Genomic DNA, 20,386 nt, shown 5'->3' with positions numbered 1-20,386 from the left:
ATATTATATGTACATTACAGTACATTTCATTACAGCTATTTAGCAGATGCTTTTATCCAGAGCGACTTACAATAATTGCATTTAATGTACAATAGGAAGTCAGTGTACTACTACTTGCAATAACTCATCTCCTGCCTAAACAAGTGACTGAGAGCATAATATAGTGCCAACACCAAGTTGTTTTGGATAAAAGTGTCTGCTAAACGACAAAAAATGTGAAATGTGAAAATGTGTAAGAGAAGTATGTGGTGACGGAAGAGCATGTGTTCATGGCTATTATAATTCTGATGGGACTATAGCCATGGTAACCCGAAAGGTCATGTTTTCTGTCCTCTGTCCCAGCATGCTCAGCGGTGTCGATTGTGGGAGGTCATGTGGTCAAGCCTCACTCCAGGCCCTGGATGGCATCCCTGCAGGCCAATAAGCAGCATGTCTGTGGTGGAACCCTGATCAATGAACAGTGGGTTCTCACGGCTGCACACTGCCAGAGGTGGGTGTCTCAGAGAACTACTCTGCACTAGACCCCTGAGTTCTAACCCTGAGATCTAACCGCCTCACACTGCAAGAGGTGGAACCCACTAGCTCTGAGAGAACTCTGTGTTGTCTGGGCCAGGTCACTAGGGGGCGATGTAACGGCTGTGACTGTGCTGCTGGGGGCCCACTCTCTGAAGAAGGAGGGGACCAGGCGTGTGGCCGTAGAGCGCTGGTTCATACCTTCGACCTTCGACAACGTCAAACTAACCGATGACATCATGCTGATCAAGGTGCATTTGTAATTTGTAATTTCCTAAAATATATAGCCTATGTATTTTACACGTCCCCTTTCCAGGCTAGTCGAAGAAATAAAGATTTGTGAAGATGATGAGGCGATTGAGATCTCAATACCCTGAACTTGTTGACATGAATATGCAGAATATTCACTGGCTCTTCAACTGACGGCAGTGTCCATTTTGCCCACTTTCACATGAACATTCAGGGGCGAATTCACTAAAGGATTGCGCAGCTTTTCCTGACGCAAAACCTGTGCAAATAAGTCAAAAATAACCTTTGCTATTCACAAAGCCCTCGCAAAGGGGGAAATACGGTGTTAACTGCGTTGCCTTCCTCATCGCATTGGGTTCATCCCTATATTCCCCGGGTCCTATGTTCCCCAGGTCCTATGTTCCCCCCCAAAAAGGGTTCTATGTTCCCCGGGTCCTATATTCCCCAGGTTCTATGCTCCCCGGGTCCTATGTTCCCCCTGAAAAAGGGTTCTATGTTCCCTGGGTCCTATGTTTCCCCAATTAACGGCCGCAATTCCGCTTTAGTGAATTCGCCCCTCAGAGTGTTAAATCCCATGCCCAGCGGTAGCGTACCTAATGTAACAAAACGGGGTTTGAACCGCCAGCCTTCTGAACGGTAACCCAAACCTCTCTGCCGCTCGACCAGTTTCTCGAGCTTCCAGCGCGGCAGGCCTAGTCTGAGGCCCCCAAACCCGGAGCTATGTTACAGTAAACCTCTAATCTTAACCCGTCTGCGTTCCTCCCCTCAGCTGATTCGCAAGGTCAAGGCCGACAAAAAGACCATCCGAGTCAAAGAGGTCCCTAAGAAGCCTGGCAAAGACTTGCGCAGCGGCACCGAGTGTCAGGTGACGGGGTGGGGCGCGATAAAAGCCACCGACAAAAACGGATCAGATGTTCTGAGAGAAGCGGTGGTGGAGGTGAGTTTATACTGTGTTGTTTTGTACTCTTAAACTGAATGTTGAACACAATAGATGCAATCTCCTCAGGACATTTCCGTGAAATGCACGTAACAATATATGAAATAATGTATTGTCCATTTGCATGGAGTTCCTTCCTGTGATGCCAGAAACACATTAAACGGAAGCTCACACATACATTACTGGGATAGACACATGGCACAATACCCCCCAAATACAGCATTCTATTACACAACACCTGTTACAGTACATTCACATGTTTAATTACAGTAGAATGTAACAAGTGTTGTGGTTATAACAGCATGTAACTGGTAGCAGAGGTGTAACAGTGCATGTTTGTTATGCTTGTTACAACTGTGTAAGTTTCCATTAAATTCACCAATGCACAGCTGTTACAGGTGTTATCTGTCAGACAGGTATGCTTTTGCTGTGGGGTGGAGGAGTTTTGTAGCTGCGTCTACAACCACCACACTTGTTAATTTGTAACCAGGGAAACATTGTAAATCAGACTTTGATCTTAATGGGCTCCCCTACTGTAATAATGTGTTTTCAATTAATTCCCCTTCCTGGTTACATGAAAGTTAAATAGAGAGTCATCTGAGGACATCATTTTGTGACACTTCAGATTAATAATTAATTAATAACGGTGTGTGTTTTTTCTGTGAGGTGGTGGACAGAGAGTTGTGTAGCTGCTACTACAACAACAAGCCTGTCATCACTGAGGACATGCTCTGTGCTGCGAACAAGAAGACGCAGGCGGACGCCTGTATGGTAAACCAGACAAAACTGACCACGCCTCATTGGCCTGATATCGTATCTCCTGTAGGATTTACATCAGCTATGTGTGCCTGTGTGTGTGTGTGTGTGTGTGTGTGTGTGGTGTGCATGTGTATTTATGTGTACTGTATTTATGTGTGTATGTGTGTGTGTATTTATGTGTATTAATGTGTGTACCTGTGTGTGTATGCGTGTGTATTTATGTGTGTGTGTGCGTGTGTATTTATGTGTGTGTGCGTGTGTATTTATGTGTGCGTGTGTGTGTGCGTGTGTATTTATGTGCGTGTGTGTGTGCGTGTGTATTTATGTGTGTGTGTGTGTGTATGTCATCTCCAGGGGGACTCCGGCGGGCCGCTGGAGTGTGGTAAAGCCCTGGTGGGCGTGGTCTCTGGCGGCAAAGGCTGTGGAGACCCTAAGAAGCCCGGCGTTTACACGCTCCTCTCCAAGCGACACCTCTCCTGGGTCCACAAGACCCTCAAGGGCCAAACCACGGGAACCAGCGGTGTCATCATACTGTAATGGGCGAGGGCACTTGATTTACAGTATCTCTGCTAATGTAACGCAGAGTCTCGGCTGGTCAAAGAGCACAGAGCTGACTGTAGCTCCTCCAGATCTTGGACACACTCGGTAAACTTTTCTGATGTAATGCCGACTGCCACCCAGACCTGGGGCGCACTTAACGCATCTTGATGTAATGTGATTTATCTTTCCAAATCTTTAGTGGGACTTATCTTTCCTAAAGTAATGTCGAGCCTACTGTGCTTTATCCAAACCTGGGGTGCACTTGGTTTACATCCCCTAACGTTATATTATTTAGTGCATGGAGCTGACTGTGTTCCATCCAGACGTTGGACGGGCTTGATTAACCGTTCCTATAATGTTGAGTCTGTTCCATGCAGATTTGGAGTGCGCTTGATTTATCTTTTCTAATGTAACGCGGAGCCTACTGTGTACCATCCACCAGCTGGTCAAAGAGCACACAGCCGACTGTAGATCATCCAGACCTGGGGTGCACTTAATGTAATGTGGAATCTGCTCTGCTGCACCCTCCAGACAGAGATTAAGTAGCCTTTTATTTACTCAAGGTGAACTTGATTTATTTTTCTTGATGCTTGGTCTATGGTGATTGGTTAATTGATCAGTGTAGTTGATCCAGGGCTGGTCGAACCCCCCTGGTATGAAATACAAACATGACCCTGAACTAGCCTGTAGGTTCACAGCTTGCTTTGTAGAAATGTTTCTTTCTGCCTCTAATTTCAAAAGTGAAGAGTGAACGCAACGATTGTTTTGAATGTTTGTATCTACAGTATCTCTGTTAATCTCGTTAAACAATGTAATTTCCTGTGTGTGTGTTTTTGTGTTTGTGTGTGTGATTAATGCACTGCCCTGCAGCTAGCCAGTTTACCACCACTGATACGCGCGCACACACACACACACACACACACACACACACACACACACACACACACACTTCTATCAATTATAATAACAGATTGTAGCACTGACTGATAAGATATCTACTAAAGACACCATTCTACATCACATAAATCTGATCTTGTGATTGAATGTATGGTTCTATGGACAATCAACAGGCACACACATACAAACACACCACCGCCATTCTCAGTCCTTGAATTTAGAAACCTAAAGGCCTTAACATTATTTTACAGTAAAATGTAATGTTCCCTTCAAAATTACACTGGGTAATTTCAACAGCACATTTCAACAGAAAATGAAAGGAGATATGAATTAGGTAAAAAGAAAACCTTGAAACCTCAGCCAATCAAATGTGATCTCAGCTTGCTAGGAGTGGGAGGGGTTTCTGATGAGGACTGGAGGGCTACAAGAGTGGAGAGACTTCTCTTCCTTTGTTCTCTCTTTCTCTCTATCACTTGAGTTGCTCCTAATTTTCCTGCCTTACTGAAGTGGTACTGATAAGAGCCTGTATGGTCTGCAGACAGATATTCCAGAGGGTGGCCAGATAAGCCTTTGTTCTTCTGCATGCTTTCTGTATTGGGTTCTTGGGGAGGAAACCCTTGCAAACACGGGGAGAACATGCAAACTCCACACAGAAAGGCCCAGACCTTCTTCCTGTGAGGTGTGTGTTTATTTGTGTTTGTGTGGGAGGGACTTGGTGTGTGTGTGTGTGTGTGAGAGAGAGAGAGAGCCTTGCCCTGTGTGACTTGTTTGGATTGTTTTTATGTGTGTATTTGAGGAATATGCGGTGTGGGACTTGATGTGTGTGCGTGCGTGCGTGAGTATGTGTGTGTGTGTGTGTGTCTGTCTGTCTGTGTGTGTGAGAGAGAGAGAGAGCCTTGCCCTGTGTGACTTTGGTGTGTGGATTGTTTTTATGTGTGTATGTGAGGAATATGCAGTGTGGGACTTGGTGTGTTTATGTGTGTGTGTGTGTGTGTGTGTGTGTGTGTGTGTGTGCGTGTGTGTGTGCGTGTGTGTGTGCGTGACTTCACTGTTGGGAGTTCAGTCGAGCTGAGTGCTAGGGGCCATGGCCAGAGGTCTGGAGAGTAGTGAAAGAAAGGCGTTTATATCTCACTGAGACACACACAGATAAACACACAAACACCTACACACACACACAGCTCTGAGATATCTATTTGATCTTTCCAGAACTGATGGAGATCAATGAAAGGACAGTGTGGAGGTACGGAGCACTAGCGCCCTCTACTGGAAAGAGAGAGAGAATCCCAGAGAGCGTCTGACACTTCAACAGAGCCTGGAACGAATGCACGATGTGAATAAATGACTGTGATTGCACATATCGTGCCCACATCAAGTTTTAAACACTCAAGAGCCGTAAAGAGAACAGACAGAACATTTCCAACGTGATGAAATACGTTGCTATTTTGGGCTGGGCTGATAGTGGCAGCAACACAGCAGGGGGCATCCAGTGCCTCGCTGCGACTCCCATACTTCATACACCGCCCCTCTGGCACCATGACAGAGGCTGCAGCTCCGACCTAGCAGAGGCTGGTGCTGGTGCTACTTTATTTATCCCCGGAGAGAAACGGTTGTGTTACAGCAGTAAGGACAACAAAATGGCACAATCAGGGTCTAATTTACAGCGCATCCGGAAAGCCCAGTACTCACACCCCTTCACTTTGTTCACATTTTGTTATGTTACAGCCTTATAACAAAATTGATTGCATTCTTTTTTTCTCATCAATCTACACACAATACCCCTAATGATATGTTTGCAATTGTATTAAAAATACTAAAATATCATAAGTATTCACTCCCTTTCCTATAGGGCTTGGGAAAATGTAGTCCCACACCATCTTGTTTCTACACAGGTGTATCCTGATTGCATAGGATTCTATGCAGTAGAGCCAATCAGACAAATAGATACACCTGTGTAGAAACAAGATGGTCGTGTCTGGGACTACATTTTCCCAAGCCCTATACCACTCAAAATTGAGCTCAGGTGCGTCCTGTTTCTACTCATCAACCTTGAGATGTTGTACAACTAGATTGGAGTCCACCTGTAGTCAATTCAATTGATTGGACATGATTGGGAATGGCACACACACCTGTCTATAAAGTCCCACAGTTACAACCCACAACAAAGTCTATAATCTCAAACTGTACACGAGTGTGCAATATCACAGTGTCAGTCAAATCAAATAAGGAGTATGCCATGTTGATAAATAATAAGTGAACTGTAAGCTGTCAATTCAAAACGTTTGGGCACCAAAACTGTCTCCCTCCAAGCTGTCTCAGGTCCAGCCGGTCAGGGGATGCGTCGAACCCCCTGATGGCAGCTGGGAGGTAGGACCCGGGAGGAAGCGCTCCGTTGAGCACCGCTGTAGAACCAGTCTGCAGCTGAGGGTGCTCCTCTGCCTGACCAGTGTCACGTAGAGCAGGGGTTCCCAACCTTTCTTCCCCAGAGCCCCCCACTTACACCTGATGGAATTTGCGCATTTTGTGTATCTTGTTAAAATTGCTGTGTGACGTCAATAACATGATTCTTTGACAAATATTTGTCTAGCTAATATTAAGGCCTCAAATTGTTTGAGGCCTGGAGCCCGCCCCTGCAATTGTTGGCGCCACCCTAAGGGGGGCCCGGACCCCAGGTTGGGAAACCCTGACGTAGAGGGTGGGAGACATTCTCCATGATGGCCTGCAGTTTGGCCTTCGTTCTTCTCTTTGCACCTATTGTTGCTGAGTCCAGGGGCTGTAACCCCAGTACAGACCTCCAGATCGGTTTGTTCACCCTGTGGGCGTCTACTGCCTTACCGCTGCCCAAGCACACAGCCGCAAAGAAGACGACACTCATAGGGGTGGCTGTAACTCTCGAAGTAGAGCGGGTCATCCAATGGTAGGGTAGGTGGCTCGAATCCCGGCTCCTCCTGGTGCCATGTCGAAGTGTCCTTGGGCAAGACACTGAACCCCGTTGCTCCCAATGAGCGGGCTAGCACCTTACATGGCAGCTGCCACCATTGGTGTGTGTATGTGTGTGTGAGTGGGTGAATGAAAGGCTTTCATTGTAAAGCGCTTTGGATAAAAGCTCTATACAAGTGCAGTCCATTTATCATTTACTCGCTACAACATACTGGTACTGTCCATGTTGAGCATTATTCTACACATCAAAGGACCTGGGTCTCCTCAGGAAGTAGAGTCTGCTTGGGCCCCCATTCAGTCTGTTGTCCAAGTGCACCCCTACACCGTAGGTACTTGTATGGACCACATCAGTGGAAACAGAGGTCAGCGAAGCCTTCTTCCTCCAGAAGTCAACCACAAACTCGCTGGTCTTCCCCACCTCGAACTGCAGGTGATTCTGCACACACCATCCAATGAAGTCCTCTACTAGGCTTTTGTGTTTTTCCTACTGTCCTTCTCTTATTACACACATCCAACAATAACAGAGTCGTCTGGGGACTTCTGCAGGAAGTTGTAGAGACTCAGTCACACCATAGCTCAATGTTCAACACACCGGGTTCTGCTGCTTGGGCTGGCAGCACTGTGGTGATCATGTTTGAATCATCAAGTGCCTTCAACAATATACAGCTTTTATTTTTTTGGGGGGGACAACTACGGACAATGCAGGTGGACACGCCCTGGTGACCTGGATTACAGACTGCCTGACTGGCAGACCACAGTATTGTGAGGCTTCAGGCCTGTGTGTCAGAGAGAAGCAAGGCTCCGCCCACTCCCGTCTCCATCCAGGGGGTAGTGTTGATGAGACTCAGTCATACAGGTTGTAGCTACACAGGTCCAATTGGATAATGGCTACGCATCATACAGATGCCTTTCAAAGGGTTATTTTCTCTCACGCACACAAATACTCTCTGTGAAAATAAAGGAATAAAAAGAGGTTTTAGAATAAACAGTCATTAAATTTCTCAAACTAGCTAGCATCCATTGTTGAGCAGGGCTGAACATGTATGTTCATGAGAAATAATGTTTAATCAAATACAGTTGCTCACCCAAAGCATCACATTGACCATATAAATGCACAACAAAAGTACATACAACATAAATTAATACACATCAAATAATTTAGACAATTGCGCTCCTCCTTTGTAGAATAATCATTTTTCTGGACCTTTATATGGACATGTCTTCTCAAGAGTCTTGAGAGAGAGAGAGTCAATTCATACAGTTATTCCCCTTCTTTGCACTGATCATCATTACAAATTAGAAATAGTTATTAATTTCCCTACTTGTATAAATGCATGTAATAAAACACTAGCCAATGCAACTTTTACATCTTTATATCCAGTATCATCAGTGCCTCTGGTTCTGAGGTCACCAGTCTGAGGGGAAACTGAAAGACGCTCCTGATCATTAGAGACGAGTCTGCCGTGAGCAAAAACATGAATCATCACCAGCTGTACAGAGAGACCTGAGATTACACAACCACACGCTCCAGCCCCGCCCCCGGCCTCAGCCCCGGCTCCAGTTCTAGCTCCAGCCTCAGCCCCAGCCCCAGCCTTAACCCCAACCCCAACCCCAGCCCCAGCCTCAGCCCCACCCTCAGCCCCAGCCTCAACCTCAGTCCCAGCCTCAACCCCAGTCCCAGTCCCAGCCCCAGCCTCAACCCCAGTCCCAGCCCCAACCCCAGTCCCAGCCTCAACCCCAGCCCCAGCCTCAGCCTCAGCCCCAGCCACCACGCAGGCCCCAGCTTGTAGAGATGAGCGCCGTCAGAGGAAGTTGTGAAGTCAGCGCACTGTACTGTAGCTTGATCTAACCAACCACATGCAGGCTGAGGACACTTGACACACGCAGTGGAGGATTATTTCATGTAATAAAATCACTTCTGAAAACTGTACATGATCTGGGATGAGGCTGATATTGCTCTGACAGGAGATGCGGTTTTAGAGTGTCTGTGATAGTAGTATTGTATTCTGTGCTTGAATACAACTTGGACTGAAATACCGTTACTCAACATTACTGTTTATACTACAGTAGGTGTTAGAGCTCCACAATACTTTTATACCACAATCTAATATTCTATGGTGAAGGAGCTCAAGCAGTAGAGCAGGTGCCAGAACCCAGCTCCAGTGAGCTCCTCCCCAAGTCAAGCACTGGTTGTAGCCTAGTATGGGGCCACACAGTCAAGTCAAGTCAAATCAAAATGTTTATGTTCGAGTCTTGTCATAAAGGCCTGGGGTCACCAGACATTTCACAGTGAGCATCCATAGCATAACATCCATGTAAAATGCTCATATACAGTGGTGATTTTGTGTGAAATGCACCTTTAGACACAACATGAATGGGAACGAGGAGAAAGCGGAGTGCGGTCACGGGGGCATTGGATGGATGACGTCACCCTTTCAGCCAGGGGAACTATCCGAGAGCGAGATCCCGAGCTAGCGACAAGCACTTGAATAGCCCAACTTTTAATGTATTCAGGCCGGGATCAGGCCAGCAGCCTATACACCGAGACGCACATTTCTCCGCATTCACTCCCTTTTGCAATAGTTTTCAAAAACCGGCGGACAATTTCGCCAACTCGGTTTGGTACCAATCAATCTCAGGCTATACTTTTATAGGGTAAGTGTTCATATGCGGTCATATTCAGAAAGTTGATGTCGGCAAAATTGATGACTGGATTCGCGCTATTGTCACTCTGAGCAGTCGCATTCATTGTTATAGTAAGCAAAACTGAAAATATTCAATACAACCGATGGAATTGAAATAGCCCACCGCTGCTTAAATCCGTGCATTGTTCCAACGATCCAACACTATTGTATCGTCCGGCAGCGTAGCCTACTGCAATTATCTCTTGAAATGTGGAACTGTGCGCGCTCATGGTGGTTGTTACATTGTGACAGTCGATCTGGGACAACTTCAGACGCTTTTAAGTTGCTATATTAGTTAAAACAGTACAGTTTGAGGAACTATACGGGGGTTTACCCCGTCATCACGCGGCTACAATCTAGGCGCAAATAGCCTAATAAGTTCCACTTGTCTTTAGCTTATGTTGGTTTCAATATTAACACTTTAAGATGCAAAAGAAAAAGTATAACCCAAACAGGGCCACAGTAGAATCACAACTGACCTAAACGTGTATAAACGATTTCTTAGACTATGGCAATTGCCCTCATCCAAGAATCATTGTCTTATAACAATTGTATAGGCTAGCAAACATTGTACTCGGAGCAGGTCTAGAATGCTTTGTAGTTTTTGTTGTGGTTGTTGGGAGATTTTTGATGAGAGTTGTGTCTGTTTTGTGTCTAAGGCTCTTCTGCATGGACCAAGGAAATCATGAAGAGCCTCAAAGCCAAGTTTAGAAAGACTGATGTAAGTAACTTCTACCATGTTTTGAGCAGTGGGGTTGGCGGTGATGGTGATGGCGGGGGTGTCCGTGTGTTGGGGCGTGGGGGGCTGGTAAGGTGGGATATTTTTGTGCTAGGGGATGGGGTAGGGATGGGGCCCATTCATTCATTCATTCATTCATTCATTCATTCATTCATTCATTCATTCATTCAATCTTGAGAACAAACACTGAAGAATTGTCCCCGCTACATTATGGGAACACTGACTGGCTTTGTTGGCTATAGGAGCTGTTTCTTTGGAGACTGAATATTTAAGAGTCATTTGGGAGTCAGGAGCTGAGCGAGTCAGAGTTGAGTGCCTCCGAGTCAATGAGGAAGACTGGAACTAGTTGGAACTGAATCACATGGGCGGGAATTTTCCAAGCCGGGAGTCGGGGCAGACAGACCCACCACAGGAAATGACACGCCTGGTCTGAGTGAGTGTGACTCATCAGTCATTATGGTGACCATAATCAGACAGCTGCAGTGGCAGAGAGGAAGAGTGTGGTGAGTCACGATGAAGATTTAGACTCACTCGCTCAGCCTGAGGAAGAAGAGAGTGAGAGGAAGAGGAGACTAGCGACTATAGCGCTTTTATCCAAAGCGCTTTACAATGGCCTCTCATTCACCCATTCACACACCAATGGCGGCAGCTGCCATGCAAGGTGCTAGTCTGCTCATTGGGAGCAATTTGGGGTTCGGTGTCTTCGCCCAAGGACACTTCGACATGTGGACAGGAGGAGCCGGGATTCGAACCGCCGACCCTACGATCATCGGACGACCTGCTCTACCTTCTGAGCCACAGCCGCCCCATGGTGAAGACTCAGAGGAGAACTGTGTTAAGAGGAAGAGTGTGATGAAGAAATAGGAAGAGGAAGAGTTTCTGTGTCTTCTCCCAGGTTGAGGAAGATGTCCTGTTGCTTGGTTCAGGTTAGGGTGACATCGCAGGCTTCATGCCTGAGCTGTTCTCAGTCTTTCTCTGATATCGTCGGCCTCAGCTCTGCCTCTTAATATACTACAGAGCAGAACGTCCTCTGACCTCCCGACCCCTGACCTTCGAGGCTACCTACTGTACAGACAGGCCACTTGCCTCCGGCAGACTGGCCGTCAGCCTGCGTGTGGTTTGAGATGTGAGGCCCAGGCCTCACCGGTCCCTTGGGTTTGGCCCTGTCCGTCAGTCCCAATGCTTTCTCTGTGGGACGCATCCGTTAACGGGCGATGGAGACTAGGGCTGGGTATCGATTCGAATTTCAAGAATCGATTCGATTCCGATTCACAAGGTTCAGAATCGATTATCACGATTCAATTCGATTCGATTTAATATCGATTCGGTTAGTGTTACTAAAACCTGTTTTTAGCTATAACCTTAATTACATGACTGCCAACACATCAATACTAGGGCTGGGTATCGATACTTATTTCCAAAAATGAATGAATGAATGAATCATTGAATGAATGAATGAACTATTCATTCCTTCATTTATTCATTCATTCATTCATTAAATAAAAGATCGATTTTGGGATTCATGAATCGATTCTGAATCATTTGATTCCGAATCGATGAATCTATTTTTTAAACCCAGCCCTAATGGAGACCACATGTCCGTATCGATCATTAGCCGGCTTCAGGTCCCTTCCGTCTGCCGGGAGTAAGTTCAGACGAGTTGAACCTCAGCTGGATGGAGGGAGGTGTCAGAGTATTAGAGTAATTACGGTACTCTGCAGTACGATACTGACGTAACGTAGCTAATACTCTAAGCTGGAGTTTACGACGGTGAACTAGTTGACGCTGCTGTCTGCTGTTGAGTATGAACTACGGAAGTTCCTAGATAAAGTTCAAAGAAAACCAAAGTCGTCTGGACATTCCGTGATTTATTACATGAGGGAGATGTAAAAATCTGTTCAAACAGCACGGCCTATTTGCTGTCAAAAATGTCACCCCCATATTCTACACTTTCTGTTGAAATGGACAGTGACGGAGACTGTTTCCTGGCGTCCAGCCGTTATGATTACAGTTATTGGTACCGGTGGCCCTAGAAGAGCACCGATAAGAGAGGGTTGAAAGGAAATGAATGCGTTTGCAGTGTGATTAGAGGCATGTGGAGCCATTATTCTGTCTTGCTGCTGGAAGCAACTCATCCCTGGGAGGCAGCACTGTGGGAGCTCTTGTCTACAGTTGCCTAGGAACACTCTCCATCTGTAACCATCTACTGTTAGAAAACGTGTGCGCGTTTTCACACACGCACACACGGACACTTATTCGTTTTTATCTGTCTCCTCTGGAGTTTTCACCAATGGTTTTAACTAGAGTAAATTGCCATATTCATTCTAATGAACTGTGACTCAGTTATACAAATCATACCTGACTTCGTTATACTTCATTATGTAGGTTCCCTGGTTGACTGTGGGAGGTCATGGTCATGTACATTAACCATATAGACCAGTCTAGTTACTCATCCTGGCAACCGCTGAGCGGGTCCTGAGATGACTGACTCTCAGTCTGGCTAATCAATCACCGACCCTGTGTGTCATGGGTATTGATCACAGGGTCGTTCGAAAACAACAGAGGTCCATTTTCCAATAAAATCGTCAGGGTTCCAATGGATCAATTCTCCTCATGGAGTCAGAACAGACGGCTGTTCTTGTCCCAGCTGTTGTCTCAGTCCTAGGCTACAGTATCACTTTGCTTTTTCTAAAGTAATCAAGAGCGAAAGAAAGAAAAATATCCTCGTTCTATTTTAGGCTTTGTGTGTCAGCGGTCGATTGGGCTGGAATTTGCCCCAGTGCCAGAGTCTCATTCTTTTAAGAAACAGGAGATGTGGAATGCCAGTATAAATAGTTTTATGAAGTCAGGCGCTGGCCAAACAGCCCGTGTAATGTAAGAGCTATTTTGCTAGGAGGAGGACTGCGATGTTGAGTGTAGTGTCAAATCACAAATTTCCTTTCATGAGACATTTACGTTTTCTAAGTCTAGTCTGCTCTATGTTTCACTCTCAGGACTCCCTCCTAGCCTCCGCTCATCTAGACTATGTCATGGGGAGTCTGCATGTTAAACAGCATAGAGATTGAACCCCGGTCCTCCATGATATCAAGTTCAATCGTCTACCATTAGACCAAGAGGACAAGGTCTGGGGTTAGGGTTAGACCCACCTCCGCTACATACCTAGACTCTCACACCTTCTTCATTCCGTGACCATCGCATCTCTTCCATCACACTCGTTCTCTCTCTCTCTCCTCTCATCTTCCTTCCTCTCTCTCCCTCTCTCTCCCTCTCTCTCCCTCACTCTCACATGTTTCTCAGACAGTAATCCCCTAAGGGCTTGACCTCAGGTCAGCTTCACACCTTAATCACCAGCCTGACTGACAGGCAGGCAGGCAGGCAGGCAGGCAGGCAGACAGACAGACAGACAGGCAGGCAGGCAGACAGACAGACAGACAGACAGACAGACATGAAACAAAAACACCAAACATCTTTTTAACTTTTTTATTGTCATGCAGTGAACACATCACACGGTGCATGGAGGTAGCAACGCTGAAACATACACACACACATACACACACACACACACACGGAATGACTGGAGCATCCACCGATTAAATTATTCTCATGCTCAGACAGACATGCCGGCAGGCAGACACAAGCCATGTTTCCATCGACACGTTTTATGCGAATTAAGTTATATCGAATTATATAAATAGAATTTGATTAAAAGTCATGAAAATGTTTGTACTGTCGATCTCATCGGATTTTCTCTTATTCGATAAAAGGCTTTTGTGATAAATACTTTATCCAATTTAAAGATCTAGATGGAAACACACATTCACCGGCTTTATTCGCATTCATATTTTTAGCGATCCTCACATAATTCGATTGACAAGTGGATGGAAACATGGCTACAGACAGACAGTCAGAGAGGCGATAGGCAGACAGCTTGGAAAACAGACAGGTAGGCAGACAGACAATCAGTGGAGTGGCACCAGTCTGTGGAAAGGTGCTAACTGATCTCAGATAGCAAAGCCTTATGTAGAATGTCATCTATACTTTACAGCTCAAACACCACTGTAGCCTGTTTTAGTTCCTTGTTCAGAAACGAGCTGAGCAAGTTCTTAAAGGTCTAATGAGTAACTGTCTCTCCTAGTCAGGTTAGCTCCAGCAGTATCGGTAGAGGACGGGATGAGAACCCAGAAGCAACCCGTTATTTAGGATCGCACTGACCGGATCAGCAGACACAAATAGGAGCTGGACATTTATAGCATAGGGTACTTGACAGGGTCAGGGGCTGGGGTGATGGGCCTGGACCCGGCTCGTTGAAATACTATTTGAAAATTATCTTATCTGTGCGTGATTGCTTTTGTCTGGCACAATGGAACCAATCAGCTGTTCCATAAAATGGGAACAACGAGAGAGGGCCCTGTAGACCTAGGGAGGTGAGTTACCATGTAGACCCATGGAGGTGGGTGACCGGTAGGTAGCTGAGTGGTTAGAGCATCAGGCCAGTGACCAAGTGGGATCTTAACCTGGAGGGCTGCCTACAGTTGTGCTCTTGAGCAAGGCACCTAACTCCAACGCTAGCTCATAACATCCAGGTGTGCCGACCATGCTGATGGTTGAGATAGAAGAGCAGAAGACAATTAATATAGTTTAAAAAGCAGGCCCTGTTGTTGCCAAGGTAACAACAGTGCCAGAGTTGTTGTTGAGATAAACAGAAAATAACTAAGCAAGGTCATTGACCACTACAGCACATTTTTTTCATTGTGAAGTAAGCATATTTGGCAAAACCAGTGCATGAGAGAGAGAGAGAGAGAGAGAGAGAGACTACATATATCTATTTGAGAGAGAGATTGAGAGAGATTGAGAGAGAGAGAGAGAGAGAGAGAGAGAGAGAGAGAGAGAGAGAGAGAGAGAGAGAGGGAGCTAAGGAAAAAAGTGAGCGAGGGAGAGAAGAGACGAGATGAAGAGAAGAGATGGAGAGAAGGGAAGAGAGTGTGGAAGAGAAGAGAGAGTCTTGTGCCTCAGCCTCTCCATCTGTGGCTGGTAGCCAAGAACATTCCCAGAAACCAGATTACACAGTCTGCCCTGTGGTCAGCAGTCAGATTCAGCCATGCTCACCAATCACAAGCCTTTGTCTGCCGTCTGCTCTGTAGTCACAATCAGAAAACCAGATTACACAACTAGATTACAGTCTGTCCTGTGACAAGAAGCAGTCAGGCTGGATCCTGACCAATCAGAAGTCTTCTTGTACAGTCTGCTCTGTAGTCATCAAGCAGAAATTGTCTTGCACCATCTTACTCAACCCAACCCTAGTCCCAGTCACACATACTGGTCCCAGTATGACCTGTCGGTAACACTTCATTTTGAAGGGGTGTGCGTAAGACTGATGTCTTGATGACTCATGACTCTGTCATAACAATGACATGACACATCTGAGTCTTTATGAATGTTTATGACTGTTGTTATTAAGTGTCATTCGGTCAATTGTGTCATTTTTAATGCAAAGTTGACATGTTTGGGTTGTTTGAGTTGTCTTTGTTATGACAGCTTGATATTAATCAAAGTGGTGTGCATAAGACTGACATGATGCTGTGATTTGGCCTGCTAGGTCACGTTTATGCTATCTTGGTTTATGTTAAGTTATCATAACAAAGACATCTCAAATAATGGCAACGTTGCATTATAATAACATAATTGGCCGTATGACACTTAATGACAAAGATTCTTCGTGTCATCAAATCAAATCAAATCAAACTTTATTTGTATAGCGCATTTCATACACAGAGGCAACACAATGCGCTTTACAGAGATGGTCATGATGGCGTCATGTCAGTCTTGTGCACGCCCCTACAAATAAAGTGTTTCCGACCTGTCTACAGCCCCATTCAGACGCAATACCCTACTTACAACCGTGTTCCACTAACCTATAATCTTACTGTTCCTCTAACCTCCATTCTATGCGATCATTCTATTAGCTCTGTTCTACTACTGTCCTCTTCCATTCTATTATCTCGACTGTACTGTAATTCTATGACCCAGCTGCCCTGCTCAGGGGGATTAGATACAGTAGGGCTTGTCCCTACATACCCCCTATAAACACTCACGCACACACACACACACACACACACACACACACACCCTGCCCCCTGGCTCCAGACTGTGTCTAATTCATGTGTGTGGTGGATTATCCATCCTCCACTCCCCAAACACACAGCTGTCTTAATGGCTTACAGGGTGCCCCCCACACAGACAACACTGTGTCTCTCTCTCTCTCTCTCCCTATCTCTCTCTCTCTCAATCTTTCTCTCTCTCTCTCTCAATCTCTCTCTCTCAAATAGATATATGTAGTCTCTCTGTCTCTGTCTTTCTCTCTCTCTCTCTCTCAAATGGATATATGTAGTCTCTCTCTATCTCTCTCTCTCTGTCTCAATTAAATGTTGATGCTTTATTGGCATGACAAGAAATCTCTATCTATCTTCACTTCTCTTTCTCTGCCTTTCTCTCTCTTTCTATTTCTTCCATCTCTCTATCTCTGTCTCTGGCTGGCAGCCCTGGCTGGGACCGACACGCTCTTATAGATGCTTTTCGACTGCAGGAACCTTCCCCAGGAACTAGAAACCTTTTGTGGAACTGCTTTTGAGAGCAGGGTCTAAATTAATCTCCCAAAAAATGTAACCTACCCCCCAAAAAGGCCCTGCTTGGGGGATAGTACATTTCAAAGTGCAGGAACCTTGGTGGGCAGACTTGCAGTGCTGAACATTTCTGATTGGTCCAGTGTGGTTGAAGACTAGTGTTGGGAGTGAGGGATGGCGGGTGTGTGTGTGTGTGTGTGTGTGTGGGGGGGGGGGGGGTCGGGGTCCTAGGGCAGCCTTAACACTGGGACATGTCTTGCTGAGACTCTGCTACACTGGAATACATGAGATACACAGAGACAGAGACACTGAGCTGCACAGAGACACTGAGCTGCACAGAGACACTGAGCTGCACAGAGACACTGAGCTGCACAGAGACACTGAGCTGCACAGAGACACTGAGCTGCACAGAGACACTGAGCTGCACAGAGACACTGAGCTGCACAGAGACACTGAGCTGCACAGAGACACTGAGCTGCACAGAGACACTGAGCTGCACAGAGACACTGATACACAGAGACAGTGAGATACACAGAGACAGTGAGATACACAGAGACACTGAGATACACAGAGACACTGAGATACACAGAGACAGTGAGATACACAGAGACAGTGAGATACACAGAGACAGTGAGATACACAGAGACACTGAGATACACAGAGACACTGAGATACACAGAGACACTGAGATACACAGAGACAATGAGAGTGAGACCAGGAAAAGCTACTCCTCATCAGAACAGTTACACTGAGGCCGAATGCCACAGACTTACATGATGTTTTTAATTCCATTGTACTGTTAGCACTGCTCTATTTAAGAGGATTTCACTTGAGAAGATTATGGTTGTTTCACCTACTTAAGTTGAACGCATGGTTTGTTAAGGTCTGGATAAGAGTGTTTATGGAATGACTGTGTATTGCATTATCTTCTTCTGTGTTTGAGGACCACAATGTATAGCATGTGTGTGGAACATACTGTTCATGGGATAGATCTACTATTCCCCTATCTCTTGGTCTGGTCTACCTTGATCTGGCCTTTCTTGGTCTGGCCTGGTATGGTATGGTATGGTATGGCCTGGTCTGGCCTGGCCTGGTCAGGTCTGGACTGGTATACTATAGTCTGATAGGGTATGTTCAGGTCTGGACTGGTATGGTCTAGCCTGGCATTGTCAGAACTGGTCTGGTATGGTATTGTCTGGTATGGTCAGGTCTAGACTGGTGTGGAGTCTGGACTGGTCTGAACTGGTCTGAACCGGTATGGTCTGGACTCGACTGGACTTGTATGGTCGCGTCTGGACTTGTATGGTCTGGTGATTTGGTGCAGGGCAGACTGGGGTATTGCTGCTATGCTCCTCTGATGACTGATAAAGATCAAGGAGCCAGAGAGGAGAGCAAGGGAGGGGTCAGGGAGAGATAGGGAGGCAGATGGAGGGGGGGTGGGGGGGGGGGGGGGGGGAGTGAGACGGGAAGGGAGAGAAACTTAAAAGTTCTACCCCTGGAAGGGAGGACAAGTTCTAACTCCTAAGAGCTGGCTCGGGTTCAGCTGTGTTATTTGACTTGGCACGAACTGTGAGATTGGATACATACTGGGCACGACTGATCTAGCTCAACAGCTCTGACTGGTCACTCAGCTCTCTCTCTCTCTCTCTCTCTCTCTCTCTATCTCTCTCTCTCCCCCTCTCTCTGCTCTCTCTTTTCACTCTATGGTTAAACATAGAAAGACCTTATGAGGATCATGCTAGGCCTGGGCTGTATCGGAGTATACAGGTGTGTAGTGTGCGTCTGTGAGGGACTGGAACGTTTCTTTCCCCTGCTGGGGTTTCGTGAACAGACCCTCAGTGTCACTCCTACTGGAAGCCGTCCAGGACCTGTGTTTGTTATTTATAGGACAGGAAAGTCTATTTGTGTCAGACAGAGTGTAGAAACTGAGGCTATTTATACCGAGGGCCTCAAACACGAGCAGTTCCTGTATCCTCCTGACCCTGCTGTCTGACAGGTCAGAACACCGCCGCCCTCTGAAGAGGGATTGTTTGGGTCGGGTCCAGATTAGGGATGAGACGGTATACGGTAAAACCGTGAACCGCGGTATAAAATGTCCACGGTATTAGAACCGTGACATTCCCTGTGTTTACGGTATTACGTTTACGGTATTACACAATAATGCGCTGCTGAAACTTCACATTTCAAGTTGCTTGCAACAGTTCATTTTGTAATTTAATATAAGTTTGCTATTAATAAACTGAGCTTAATTACAATAGTGTGTATTTTCCATCATGTGTTGCACTGTAGTTCCTTCAAAGTAAAATACTTGTTTTTTTATGTGTGTTGGGGAGGTGAAATGCCGTATACCATGAAATACCCTAAACCGTACCGTGTAACTAGATACCGTACCGTACTGTAATGCAGAAATCCATACTGTCTCATCCCTGGTCCAGATGGTGGTACTGTAGACCCATAGAGACAGCTATGCTGTCCTGTGTTGTGTTGTGTTGTGCTGTGCTGCGTTGTGTTGTGTTATGCTGTGTTGTGCTGTGCTGTCCTGTGCTGTGCTGTGCTGTGCTGTGCTGTGCTGTGCTGTCCTGTCCTGTCCTGTCCTGTCCTGTCCTGTCCTGTGTTGTGCTGTCCTGTCTTGTGTTGTGTTGTGTTGTGTTGTGTTGTGCCGTCCTATGCTGTCCTGTGTTGTGTTGTAGCTCAGCATCTCCAGGTCTATCTGATCTAAACCATGTGCTCCTCCTCTAACCCAGAGCTCTGTGACTCCTAGTCCCTCATTACGCTGTGTTCCAGAGGCATGTATAAACAGCAGTCTGCTTGAGGAGGCCTAAGCAGATTCAGCTGTTGTCAGGCAGAATGGAGGCATTGTGTGGTGACATTTGAGTGCATCGTACTGTGTTTTCATTGCAGGGTGAGGGATTGGGAGTAAACTTGTATTGTGCAGGGTTTTTCCTGCATAGAGGATTTTTTGGCGCCCCCCAAAAGAGATTTTAGCCAGAGACAAAGGAAAATCACCAGTGCCAAAATGCTAAAAATTGACTATAAAAATAGCAATTCAAATCATCTCCAAATGTGTTTGATAGCTTGTTTCAAGTGCAGCCCAACTCTCTCTCTTGCATTGTCCATGGTTTGGACCACTAGTAATCTAGATAATGAATAGACAGGTTATCAGTATCTTAAACATTTTGGCTTCATATCCATTTTGTATCATGTCGGGAGATTTCCCGCGATTGTGAAAAGTGAGCTTAGTCAGAATGACAGCGAAAAATATAGGCCTAAATATGCTGGTAGGCTACTCGGCATAAAACAGAGGTTTCCCAAAAAAGTTGCGTGTGCATCAACCCCCAAAGACCCATTCTGAGCCAGGAAAAACCCTGATATGTGCTGCCACACTACCTCATGAGACTAAGATGGAGGTTTGTAGGCTTCATGTTTGTGTGCAGAGGTGCGCTATTCTCATAGGAAGGCATGGAGCCACTGTGTGTCAACATAGCACTCTCCATGTCTATCTACTGTATAT

At 46.0% G+C, this 20,386-nt stretch overlaps 2 protein-coding genes across 2 annotated transcripts in view; both read left to right on the top strand.

Annotated features, from left to right (window-relative positions):
* Nucleotides 1–228: 228 nt before the first annotated feature.
* LOC311312575 (granzyme K-like) lies at nt 229–3,184 on the top strand (the record flags this gene model as incomplete). Its single annotated transcript, XM_084442536.1, has 6 exons — nt 229–241; nt 343–490; nt 614–764; nt 1,532–1,699; nt 2,366–2,470; nt 2,813–3,184. The coding sequence occupies 6 exons, from the start codon at nt 229–231 to the stop codon at nt 2,993–2,995; spliced, it is 768 nt and encodes a 255-aa protein (XP_084298662.1). The 3' UTR covers nt 2,996–3,184.
* Nucleotides 3,185–10,201: 7,017 nt separating this feature from the next.
* rai14 (retinoic acid induced 14) overlaps nt 10,202–20,386 on the top strand; it is a gene marked incomplete at its 5' end in the record, with an annotated part of 40,516 nt that continues 30,331 nt past the window's right edge. The window contains one exon of the mRNA XM_084442535.1: nt 10,202–10,237. Within this exon, the coding sequence (XP_084298661.1) occupies nt 10,202–10,237 (36 nt within the window). The remainder of the gene's footprint in view (nt 10,238–20,386) is intronic.

Source organism: Borostomias antarcticus (assembly GCF_949987555.1).
Source record: "Borostomias antarcticus genome assembly, chromosome: 8".
Taxonomy (NCBI): Eukaryota; Metazoa; Chordata; class Actinopteri; order Stomiiformes; family Stomiidae; genus Borostomias; species Borostomias antarcticus.
Note: the sequence above shows the minus strand (reverse complement) of the source record. Positions and strands in the feature narration are given on the sequence as shown.